Source organism: Pseudophryne corroboree, chromosome 6 (assembly GCF_028390025.1).
Source record: "Pseudophryne corroboree isolate aPseCor3 chromosome 6, aPseCor3.hap2, whole genome shotgun sequence".
NCBI lineage: Eukaryota > Metazoa > Chordata > Amphibia > Anura > Myobatrachidae > Pseudophryne > Pseudophryne corroboree.
The window spans coordinates 773656533-773669023 of record NC_086449.1 but is presented as its reverse complement, the minus strand read 5'-3'; the positions used below and the strand labels follow the sequence as shown (position 1 = coordinate 773669023).

The 12491-nt window shown below is 46.8% G+C and overlaps 1 protein-coding gene across 3 annotated transcripts in view; it reads left to right on the top strand.

The window, feature by feature from the left end:
• TNIP1 (TNFAIP3 interacting protein 1) overlaps nucleotides 1-12196 on the top strand; it is a 141908-nt gene extending 129712 nt beyond the window's left edge. For all 3 annotated transcript variants that reach the window (XM_063928680.1, XM_063928681.1, XM_063928679.1), the window contains 3 exons: nucleotides 227-406; nucleotides 485-575; nucleotides 10759-12196. In XM_063928680.1, the coding sequence (XP_063784750.1) occupies nucleotides 227-406; nucleotides 485-575; nucleotides 10759-10802 (315 nt within the window). In that variant the 3' untranslated portion in view covers nucleotides 10803-12196. The remainder of the gene's footprint in view (nucleotides 1-226; nucleotides 407-484; nucleotides 576-10758) is intronic.
• The last annotated feature ends 295 nt before the right edge of the window (nucleotides 12197-12491 follow it).

Genomic DNA, 12491 nt, shown 5'->3' with positions numbered 1-12491 from the left:
ACCAATTCTCAGTTTTAGAAGGTTTAGTAAATTTACCCCTATCTGTGACTTACCGCTTACCTCTGACCACCTGAATCTTCTTGGCTGAGCAGAAGTTGAACATTAAAATGCAATAAAGGGCTCAGACCCAGGTCAAATGCATCATAGGAAAGAAAGCAAGACTGGAAGGGAAGAATTATTTAAATACTGGTCAGAATTAATCCATATATTCTGGTATGTGTTCCAGGCTGTAGGAGAGAGATACGTCGTAAATCATCACATAAGTCCTGCCTGTCCTCCATACCAGTATCCGTACAGCCCACCCGGCCCGGTGTATCCAGGATTTGATGACTGGCATATCTACTATCCACCTCCACTTGTGGCTCCAGAACACAGTCAGGTTCAGGAATTGGCCAATGCTCCGCCGGTGAGTTTTCGGAACCCACCTGTTCCCTAGTTCTGTTGCTCTGTCACTTAGATCTGTTCTAATGGACTTTATTTACAGCCTGCATATGCCTGGAGATTGCCCAATGCTCCTCCAAGACTTCATAATCCAAAGGACGTAGAGATGCCCAAATCTAGAAAGAAGGAGCATGGTGAGTAACACCAACAATTTTGGAACAATACTTTATCATTTTATATATTTATTATTTTAAAGCACCAACATATTTCAGAGTTCATTAGAAACATACAGGTATATGACAACTAAGCTCAGGGGTGGGCAATTATTTCAGCTGGGGGGCCGCTTAACACTTCCAGTGAGTATTCGAGAGCCACACACAAAATATCTTGTATATACAATACAAGACAATTTTACACATAACGACAGCAGAGTCCCCCTTTTACACATTACAGCAGACAGCGTCCCCCGTTTTACACATTACGGCAGGCAGAGTCCCCCTTTTTACACATTACGGCAGGCAGAGTCCCCCTTTTTACACATTACGGCAGGCAGAGTCCCCCTTTTTACACATTACGGCAGGCAGAGTCCCCCTTTTTACACATTATGGCAGGTAGAGTTCCCCTTTTTACACATTAGGCAGGCAGAGTCCACAATCTTACCTGGAGGAGAAGGAGCCCAGCAGAAGGCAGAGGCAGTCATGCACAAAACAGCCTGCTCTGTCCCGGCCTGGGTGCTCCTGCGGGGATCTGCTAGTGCAGGAGCGCTATAAGGGCAGCCGGGGAGAGTAGAGCACACAGAGGCGCGGGAGCGGCATTAAAGAGGAGCCCCTGAGCAGCGGCATGAACGCTGTCCGACTATGGATGCAGGGAGCCGGGGACGGGTGCTGGACACGGCGGCGGGCATCCCAAATAATGGCACTGGTTTGTGAGCCAATCAATGCTCGCGGTCCGGCAGCCAATCAGAAGCTGCTGGTCCGCGAGCTCAGATGGGCTGAGGACTCGGCACCATATTTGAGACTCAGTCTCAAACACTCAGTGGCGGCTGGAAGATATTGTAGCGCAATGACAAGCAGCAGATCGGGCCGCTTGTCATTGCTCAGTGGTGGGAGGCAGCAGGCCGGGAAGGATCGGTTTGCGGGCTGTAGTTTGCCTACCCCTGACTAAGCTTATGAGGTTGTAAAGCTCGGCCCAGTACCATTCCCAAATTAGTGCACTATGCTGTGAAATAGCCAATATCATCAGATGAAGTTGTAGGTTATCCAGTAACGAAACGCGTCAGCTGTGCTGCTTTAGTACTACCACTGGATCATTCTTTACTACATCCTCAGCTTAATGATAAGAACACTGATACATATACGTACAAGGAAACACACGGCGAGAGTTTACAAGCTACATTAGGAGTGGGGTGCGATGAAGCTGGGCACAAGATTGTTGTCCATTTCATTTCAAACAATTATCGGAATAGAAATATTGTATATATTTATACCGCACAACCCATGCGTTTGATGTTGCGGAAATATTTCCTAAACCTCTACACACCGGCAATTGGGCAACTCTGTAACACAGTGGCTACCAGTTCTGCCTCACAGTGCTGGGAGCATGGGTTTGGCTCCAACCTTTCTGTGTATAGTTTCTATGTCCTACCCGCATTTGCTTGTGTTTCCTATGTGTTTCCTCCCACTCTCCAAAGTCATACTAGTAAGTTCATTGGTTTCTGAGAAACTTTTGCCCATGTAATAGAAAATAAGAGAAAATGCAGGCGCACATTCCAATACCGGTATCCTGTTTTATTATGCCTGTTAATTTTTCAGCCCAAAATAAATAGGCTAATATCGCGATTTTAGCCCGTTGGTGAGTATCAGGCTTTCTCTTACGTCCTAAGGAATACTGGGAATCCATTTAGTACCATGGGGTATAGACGGGTCCACTAGGAGCCATGGGCACTTTAAGGAATTGATAGTGTACCCTGGCTCCTCCCTCTATGCCCCTCCTACCAGACTCAGTTTAGAAAATGTGCCCGGAGGAGCCGGTCACGTCTCTGGAAGCTCCTGAAAAGTTTTCTGCATTTTCTGAATTTGTTATTTTCAGGCAGGACTGGATGGCACCAGCCTGCCGGCTTCATGGGACTTAGGGGGGGAACGGCCCAACCTCCCAAAGGGTTAATGGTCCCGTTCCCCACTGACAGGACTCTGAGCTCCTGAGGGAACTATTCGCAAGCCCCACCACAGCGAGCGTACATTCCCGCAGCACGCCGCCACCCCTAACAGAGCCAGAAGAATGAAGAGTGGTGAGTACTAAGCCGGCGTCCCGGTTAGCGGTTTGCCGGCCATTATGGCGGAATGAGGGTACGGGGACGCACGGCTTCTAACCGGGGCGGACTGCGTCTCCCGCCTGTATACAGACACAGACGCTGAACAGCGGACACAGTACCCAGTCTGGCAACAAAGCCATAAAAGGAGTCCGTCTCCATTTTATGCACATAGATACATACAGCCAGTATAAAGAAGAGCGGGAAGACCGTGTGCCATTGAAGGGGCGGGGCTTCACTATGAGCGAATCCAGCAGCTCACCAGCGCCATTTTCCCTCTGCAGCTGACACAGACGCTGACTGACAGGGACACGCAGCTCCTCCGGAGAGACTCCAGATTACCCCAGCGGTACCAGGGGCTCATAGTAGGGGGGGAGCGATTATTAATGTACTAAATCCCTAATCTAGGTACTTAGACTGCGACAAGGCTAAGCTTGGCATTAGCGATAAGGGCGCCGAGTGCTGGCTCCATATTCTCTCTGTGTCTCCCTGGAAGGGCTATTTGTGGGTTAATTGCGCATTTTACCTTTTCCTGTGTGTGTGTGCTGTCACTATACAGTATGTCAGACAAAGAGTGTATTTCATGTAAGGCACAGTGTTCCTCTTCCCCAGGGGGTTCACTAGTGTATACTCAGTGTAGTGTCCATTCCCAGGCTAGTGGGGCAGAACCAGCATGGCTGGACTCCATTAGGGGTATGATTTCCTCCATTTGTACTGTTATCTCGAAATGAGAAAGAGACGCAATACTTAAGGCAGTCTATGGATGAGTTGATGAAAAAGGACTCCGTACCCAAGCCGGCGTCTCAGTCCCTCGCCATTTGTCCGCAAAAATGCACTTTGGCCCATGTCCTGCAGTCTGACTCTGATGATAAGGGAAAAAGGGGGAGACATGGAGGAGGGTGAGGTGGACTCAGAGGTGGGGGAGGGTACTCTGTCACAGGAAATAGAGGCTATCAGAGAGGTTCTGCATCTCCCTGATAAAGTGACAGAGGAGAGTGAGGAATCTTATTTTAATGTAAAGAAGAAATCCTCAGCCACTTTTCCTGCTTTAAAGGAACTAAATACCCTGTTTGAAGAACCATGGGTTAATACTGATAAAAAAAATTCAAATCCCTAAACGGTTATCATCTTTTCCAGGAACTGCCGGTTCACAGGAACAGAGCTCCGGATCTGCTTCCTCAAAGCCTTCTGCATGACGGTGGACAGCGACGCCTGAAAGACTGTCAGGTGGGAGCCTGGCTAAAATTCTTCAGTCACTCCTGGACGGTATCGTGCCAGGATCCCTGGGTCATAGCTCTTATATCCCAGGGCTACATACTGGAGTTCCAGGAGCTTCCACCTCACAGATTCTTTAAATCAGGCTTACCAGTTTCACAAGAGGCAAGTATAACCTTACAGGAAGCCATTCCCAAACTCGTACAGACTCAGGTCAATGTTCCAGTTCCACCCCACCTGCGAAACAAGGGGTACTATTCCACCTTGATTGTAGTACCGAAACCAGACGGTTCGGTAAGACCGATTCTGAACCTCAAGTCGTTGATCCAGTGTCTCTGGATAGCAAGGATGTGTACCTTCACATTCCGATCTGGCCTCCTCATCAGGCTTATCTACGGTTTGCACTGCAAGACTGTCGCTACCAGTTCCAGGCCCTGCCATTTGGTCTCTTCACGGCACCGAGGGTGTTCACCAAGGTGATGGCAGAGATGAAGTTTCTACTCCACAAACAGGTAGTGAGCATAACTCTGTTCCTGGACAATCTTCTGATAAAGGCACCATCCAGGGAGCGGTTGTTGGACAGTATTGGCCTATCAACCAGACTACTCCTGAATCACCGGTGGATTCTGAACCTGCCAAATTCTCACCTAGACCCAACACGGAGGCTTCCTTTCCTGGGAATGATACTGGACACAGAGTCTCAGAAGATGTTCCTTCCATTGGAAAAGGCAATAGTAATCCAGTCGATGGTTCGGGCTGTCCTGAAGCCATCCTGGATTTCAGTGTATCTGTGCATTCGCCTTCTGGGGAAATTGGTGGACTCTTACGAGGCGCTTCAGTATGGAAGGTTTCATGTAAGGCCCTTCCAGCTCGATCTGTTGGACAAATGGTCCGAGTCGCATCTTCACATGCACCAAAGGATCCGTCTGTCGCCAAAAGCCAGGATCTCCCTTTTGTGGTGGCTACAGACTTCTCACGTCATCGAGGGTCGAAGGTTCGGGATTCAGAATTGGATTTTGTTAACCACAGACACAAGCCTCAGAGGTTGGGGAGCAGTCACCCAGGGGGTGCAGTTTCAGGGAAGATGGTCAAGTCAGGAAGTCGTCCTTCCAATCGACATCCTGGAACTCAGGGCTATATACAATGCCCTTCTGCAGGCCTCATCTTTTCTTCGTAATCAGGCCATTCAGGTCCACTTGGACAATGTGACGGCAGTGACGTACATAAACCGACAGGGCGGAACGAAAAGCAGAGCTGCAATGTCAGAGGTGTCAAGAATTCTCCTCTGGGCAGAAAAACACGCCGTGGCGTTGTCGGCGGCCTTCATTCCGGGAGAAGACAACTGGGAAGCAGACTTCCTCAGCAGACACGACTTGCACCCGGGGGAGTGGGGCCTTCACCCGGAGGTGTTCAGGTGGTTTACATGTCGGTGGGGATATCCACAAATCGACATAATGGCCTCTCGACTCAACAAGAAGCTCAAGTGGTATTGTTCCAGGTCGAGGGACCCACAGGCAGTGGCGGTGGACGCTCTGACGACTCCATGGGTCTACCAGATGGTGTACGTGTTTCCTCCACTTCCTCTGATCCCAAGAATTCTAAAAAGAATAAAAAGGGAAAAGGTTCAAGCAATACTCATTGCTCCGGATTGGCCAAGCAGGGTCTGGTATGCGGATCTTCTGGAGATGCTCCTCGAAGATCCGTGGCCTTTACCTCTTTGCGAGGATCTTCTGCAACAGGGCCCGTTCGTCTATAAAGACTTACCGCGGCTACGTTTAACTGCATGGAAGTTGAGCGGCTGATTCTAGCCAGGAGAGTGATTCCTGACAAGGTCATCCTGAGTATGATCCAAGCCAGGAAGGGGATAACGTGTAAACATTACCACCGTATTTGGAAGAAATACGTCTCTTGGTGTGAGAGCAGACAATGGAGGTCATTCCGAGTTGATCGCTAGCTGCCGTTGTTCGCAGCGCAGTGATCAGGCTAAAAATCAGCATTTTTGTGCATGCGTATGGGCCGCAGTGCGCACGCGCGACTCTTTTCAGTCGCTCTGCTGATCGGTGAGTGATTGACAGGAATGGGGCGTTTCTGGGCGGTAACTGACCGTTTTTCCGGGAGTGTGCTATAAAACTCAGGCGTGTCAGATAAAAACGCAGGTGTGCCTGGGGAAACGGGGGAGTGGCTGGCCGGACGCAGGGCGCGTTTGTGACGTCAAAACAGGAACTAAACAGACTGAAGTGATCGCAAGGTAGGAGTAGGTCTGCAGCTACTCTGAAACTGCTTGAAAAAATTTCAGCACTGTTCTGCTAACCTTTCGTTCGCACTTCTGCTAAGCTAAGATACATTCCCAGAGGGCGGCGGCTTAGCGTTTGCACGGCTGCTAAAAGCAGCTAGCGAGCGATCAACTCGTAATGAGGGATAATATTCTGCGGTGGAATTTCATCTGGGATGTTTCCTGCTTTTTCTGCAATCAGCTGTGGATGTGGGCCTACGTCTATGCTCCATAAAAGTCAGGATTTCGGCCTTGTCTATTTTCTTTCAGAAACAATTGGCTTCTCTCCCTGAGGTCCAGACGTTCTTGAAAGGGGTTCTGCACATCCAACCTCCCTGTGTACCTCCCACGACACCTTGGGATCTCAATTTGGTGTTGCAGTTCCTCCAATCAGACTGGTTTGAACCGTTACATGAGGTTGACGTAAAATACCTTACGTGGAAAACCGTCACACTGTTGGACTTGGCTTCGGCAAGACGTGTGTCGGAGTTAGGGGCGTTGTCTCACAAGAACTCAGAACTCGTCAGCAATTTCTTCCAAGGTGGTGTCTGCGTTTCACATCAACCAACCTATTGTGGTTCCAGTTGTTACGGACTCCTCTGCTACTTCAAAGTCTTTGGATGTTGTGAGGGCTTCAAAGTCTTTGGATGTTGTGTAAAGCGAACAGCTCATCACAGGAAATCGGACACGCTGTTCGTTCTCTATGATCCCAATAAAATTGGGTGTCCTGCTTCAAAGCAGTCAATTGCACGCTGGATCAGGCTCACTATCCAGCATGCTTATTCCACGGAGGACTTGCTAGTTCCAAAATCTGTACAGGCCCACTCTACTAGGTCAGTGGGTTCTTCTTGGGCGGCTGCCCCGGGTGTCTCAGCTTTACAGCTCTGCCGAGCAGCTACTTGGTCAGGTTCGAACACGTTTGCTAAGTTTTACAAGTTCGATACTTTGGCCTCTAAGGACCTTTAGTTTGGTCAGTCAGTTCTGCAGGAACCTCAACACTCTCCCACCTGGTTTGGGAGCTTTGGTACTTTCCCATGGTACTAAATGGATTCCCAGTATCCACTAGGACATAAGAGAAAATAGGATTTTAATTACCTACCGGTAAATCCTTTTCTCGTAGTCCGTAGGGGATACTGGGTACCCGCCCAGTGCTTCCTGCTGTTACTTGGTTAAGTATTCTGGTTTGTTCAGCTGTTGCTGTTCATGTTTCAAGTTTGGTTAGCATGGCTTTCCTCTTGTTTTGTGTGTGCTGGTTCGGAATCTCACCACTATCCTTTTATATCCTTCTCTCAAAGCATGTCCGTCTCCTCAGGCGCAGTTTCCTAGACTGAGTCTAGTAGGAGGGGCATATAGGGAGGAGCCTGCGCACACTATCAGTTTCTTAAAGTGCCCATGGCTCCTAGTGGACCCGTCTATACCCCATGGTACTAAATGGATTCCCAGTATCCCCTATGGACTACGAGAAAAGGATTTACCGGTAGGTAATTAAAATCCTATTATCCTATTAAAGTCCATTTTTTTTTCTGCCGAAAAACTCCTGTTTTTGGGCGATAACACATGGGATCCGGGATAACCGCCTGCATGCGGTTGGTGGGCCCATATTTTTGTCCAAAATTAGTCTAAGCACCTCAGTTTTTTACTCAGAGTTTATTGTAATTATTCTGATTAGTAGTGTTTAGTACTTAGAATGTGCACCTGCATTCTGTTTTTTTCTAAGTGGAACTACAAGTCTCAGCATAGCAGCACCTCTCATTGGGGTATATTTACTAAAATTCGTATTTTTCCAAATGAGGTTAAAGTTCAAACACGAATTACATCGAAAGTGTAAAATTGCAACTTTTTGAATTAATTACGACTAATTTACTAAGCTGTCGGATTCTGCATTTTCGAATTTTCCGATGTCGATGTCATTCGTATTTTTTGGCAGTGTTTTACGGGAGTGAATTGTAAAACACTGCCGACATTAACACAATGAATCTCGGCCGGATCTGTGAGATCCGTGCTGGGCTTCATTGTGCACCTTTCGTAAAAAAAAAGAACATTGTTAAAAATAAAAATAAAAAATGCGTGGGGTCCCCCCTCCTAAGCAAAACCAGCCTCGGGCTCTTTGAGCCGGTCCTGGTTGAAAAAATATGGGGGGAAAAATGACAGGGGTTCCCCCATATTTAATCAACCAGCACCGGGCTCTGCGCCTGGTCCTGGTTCCAAAAATACGGGGGACAAAAAGCGTAGGGGTCCCCCGTATTTTTGAAACCAGAATCGGGCTCCACTAGCCAGGTACATAATGCCACAGCCGGGGGACACTTTTATATTGGTCCCTGCGGCCCTGGCATTACATACCCAACTAGTCACCCCTGGCCGGGGTACCCTGGAGGAGTGGGAACCCCTTAAATCAAGGGTTCCCCCCCCTCCAGCCACCCAAGGGCCAGGGGTGAAGCCCGAGGCTGTCCCCCCCCATCCAAGGGCGGCGGATGGGGGGCTGTTAGCCTTTTTGTAAAAATGTGAATATTGTTTTTAGTAGCAGTACTACAAGTCCCAGCAAGCCTCCCCCGCAAGCTGGTAGGCCGCAGGGACCAATATAAAAGTGTCCCCCGGCTGTGGCATTATGTACCTGGCTAGTGGAGCCCGGTGCTGGTTTCAAAAATACGGGGGACCCCTACGCTTTTTGTCCCCCGTATTTTTGGAACCAGGACCAGGCGCAGAGCCCGGTGCTGGTTGATTAAATATGGGGGAACCCCTGTAATTATTCCCCCCATATTTTTTCAACCAGGACCGGCTCAAAGAGCCCGAGGCTGGTTTTGCTTAGGAGGGGGGACCCCACGCATTTTTTTCCAGCAAATTTAACACTTTCCCACCCCTTCCCACTGATAAACATGCACGGATCTCATGGATCCGTGCATGCCTATCAGAACACGGTAAAAAAAAAAGCAGGTCTGTTTTATTTTAGCATTTTTTTACGATTTGTATTTTTTCACGGCAGTGTTTGGCTATTGCCGGTAGTGTTTGTGAATTACACTTTTTAGTAAATTACCGAGTTCTAGCAAATAACAGGCGTATTTGACCGATGGTGTATTCATTCGTAATTTTTTTCTATGAGTTCCAAAAAAACACGAATGCCCTCATCACTGCCGTGATTTGAGTTTAGTAAATTCCCGAGATGACACTTTGAAGAAAAAACACCATGTCGGTCAAAATCGGGAGCTTAGTAAATATACCCCATTATGTTTAGAATTAGGGTGTACAGTCCAAGCCCCCCCAACCCCTCCATAAAAAAATAATACAATCCTGTATAATAGGTAGTATAGATTGTAAGCTCCACTAGCACCAGAAAAGATGTGAACAATTAAATGTTCTCTCTGTAAAGGTGCTTACACATGGTGTGATTCTGCCTAAAGGCCGATTTTGACTTTGTGATTTCCCTTGAACTCCCCGGAGCTCAGCACCACAGAGATTGACTATACACATGGTGCCATTTTGGCTATGTACTATTTTGATTATATACACTTTTGACTATACTAGAAACTAGATTGTACACTTGCTAGTCAAAATTGACCTGCCAGCACAGTCTATTTTTTCGTGGGAGTGCGCATCAGCATTGCAAGCTGTATATACACGGTGCGATATGCACTATGTTTTCTACCGAAATGGACTATATAGTCCATATCGGTAGTTCAAATCGAACATGTTTGTATGCGGCTTAAGCGCTGCGTAGCATGTAGGTGCTATATAAATGATTGTTAATAAATTAATGTTAATGATAGAGCATATTTTCTGGCTCTTTGAATGCTCTGATTGGCTACAGGTTGATTTATGGCCTGTGAGCGTTCTAATGGTTTCATTGGTTGCAGATTGTTTTAGCGTTTGTCATTACAGTTGGAATGTTCTGTGCATTGGTTGATGTCTTTGGTGATGTTTTATAATACATGATCTTGCGTTAACCACTTGCCTGGCATGGTCGCATCAGATGCGACCATGCCTGCAAGTGCTTTATCTGACCTGGTCACACAGGATGCGACCAGTCAGATAGAGAGTGTTAGCAGCGGCAGGGAAGGGAAACTTCCTTCCGCTGCTGCTGTCAGAGGGACTGGAAGGTCCCTCTGCCTCCCAGCACTCTCCCCTACCGATTGCCGTGCTGCCGATCACTGCTGATCGGTCAGCACGGCAGGATCCCCCCTGTGTAAATAACCCCCCCCCCCCCACAAGCCCCCCTTATGTACCTGGAGGGTATCCCAGCTTTCAAAATGAAAGCCGCAATGGTCTCGATCGATGTTTCGGTGTTAAAAAAAATAAAAATAAAAAACAATATATATATTTTTTCTTTTTTTAACTAAAATCATTTTAGATAGGGTTAAATTCCTGTTCTTCACCTAATTCACGCATAAAACCCCCCGACAATTTCGGAGCGGTTTTTGGGGAAAAAAGTCGTCAATTAAGTGGTTAATCAGATGATTAACCAGATGTCATGCATCAGTGGTTATTCTATTTCTATTACCAAGTAAAATAAACAAACAAAACATTGATATAAATAGTTATTTACGTCTGATTACCTACACTAAATTTACATGTTCATCTTTCTTTTTAGATGGACATAAGAGAGGGGCCCAGAACCCACAAAGGCCAACCTGAGTGGAAGCAATGGAGGCAGCAACATTTCCTAATCTCTTTCTGACCATACTTACAGCTTTCTGGGTGTGGTGTGGTTCTATCCAGTCACATGGTTCATGAGCCAGCGACAGCTGATCTCCTTCAAAGTCTGCAAGAAGAGGGAAGGCTGGTCAGGCATGACCAGACGAGGACAGAGTGCGTTAGGGTGGCTTGGTACTATGCAGGACACAATACGGAGACTAGCATCTAACCTTACATGTTGTTAGGTGTTAGCGTGACCCTCCTCACATGGCAATAGATTGATCATTCAGTTTTATTAAATATGATTTTAAGTTAAATACAGTCATCCGAATTCTCTAATTTGATGTGTAGAATTCCGTATTGTGAAAGAGCCTATGGGGGTCATTTCGAGTTCGCTAGCAGATTTCGGTCGCTGCGCAGTGATCAGGCAAAAAATCGGCACTTCTGCATATGCGGCGCAATGCGCACGCGCGTCGTACTATTACAACGAACTATGTCGTTTCACACAAGGACTAGTGAAGCTTTTCAGGCGCACTGCTGGCCGCAGAGTGATTGACAGGGAGTGTTCGAAAAAACGCAGGTGTGTCTGGGCGAACGCAGGGCGTGTTTGTGATGTCAAAACAGGAACTGAATAGTGTGAAGTGATCGCAAGCGCTGACTAGGTCTGAAGCTACTCTGAAACTGCACAAAATTATTTTGTAGCCGCTCTGCGATCTTTTCGTTCGCACTTCTGCTAAGCTAAAATACACTCCCAGTGGGAGGCAGCATAGTGTTTGTACGGCTGCTAAAAACTGGTAGCGAGCGAACAACTCGGAATGACCCCCTATGTACACTTTATAGCTAAGCCGTACTAATATACAATGAACATATAAAATGTCATGGGATGTGGTATGGTAACTTTAAAACCAGTTTTGTTGTCATTGATGTGTGCGTAGCCATACTGATGTGACTCTCCTTCACCTTTCCTTTGCACTTGCTCAGTAGTAGCATTAATAATGTCACATCCCTTTTCTGTACATAGGACAAAAATCTCTTTCTGTTGGCTTTTTACTGTAGAGATGATTGTCTTAAGCTACTCATACATCCTCCATATTGATCGCCACTTTGCACTTATTTAACATGCAGAGGCTAGGGGAATAACTCTGATGTTTCCAGCAGTACAAAGAAAGAACTCCGAAAATGTATAAAAAATAAAAAAAAAATCTGACTCACCGTCCCCCCCACAAAATTGACATACATACATAGGCCCAACAGCGCGGCCTTGGAACTGCAATGAGGTTTGTGGCACAGGGGAAATAGAAAAATGGCTACCTCGCTGGTGCACGTATGATGCAGGACATTGCAAATCGCCCAGGGTGGTTTGAAGATCATACAAATAAATCTGTTTGTTTTAATTACTGTTTGTAAGATTTATTATTTCAGATGTTACTTTTTTAATTATGCATGCTTTGTTTCCATCGGATTAGAAAATAAAACAAACCACAGAATTTAAAAATAAATAGATAATTCCACAATGCCCCATCAGATGCCTTCATAATTGCATTTGGAGATGGGAAGACATAGAAACATAGAATTTGATGGCAGATAAGAACCACTTGGCCCATCTAGTCTGCCCCTTTTTTTTATCCTTTAGGCCATAGGTTCTCTAACTCGGTCCTCAGGACCCCACACAGTGCATGTTTTGCAGGT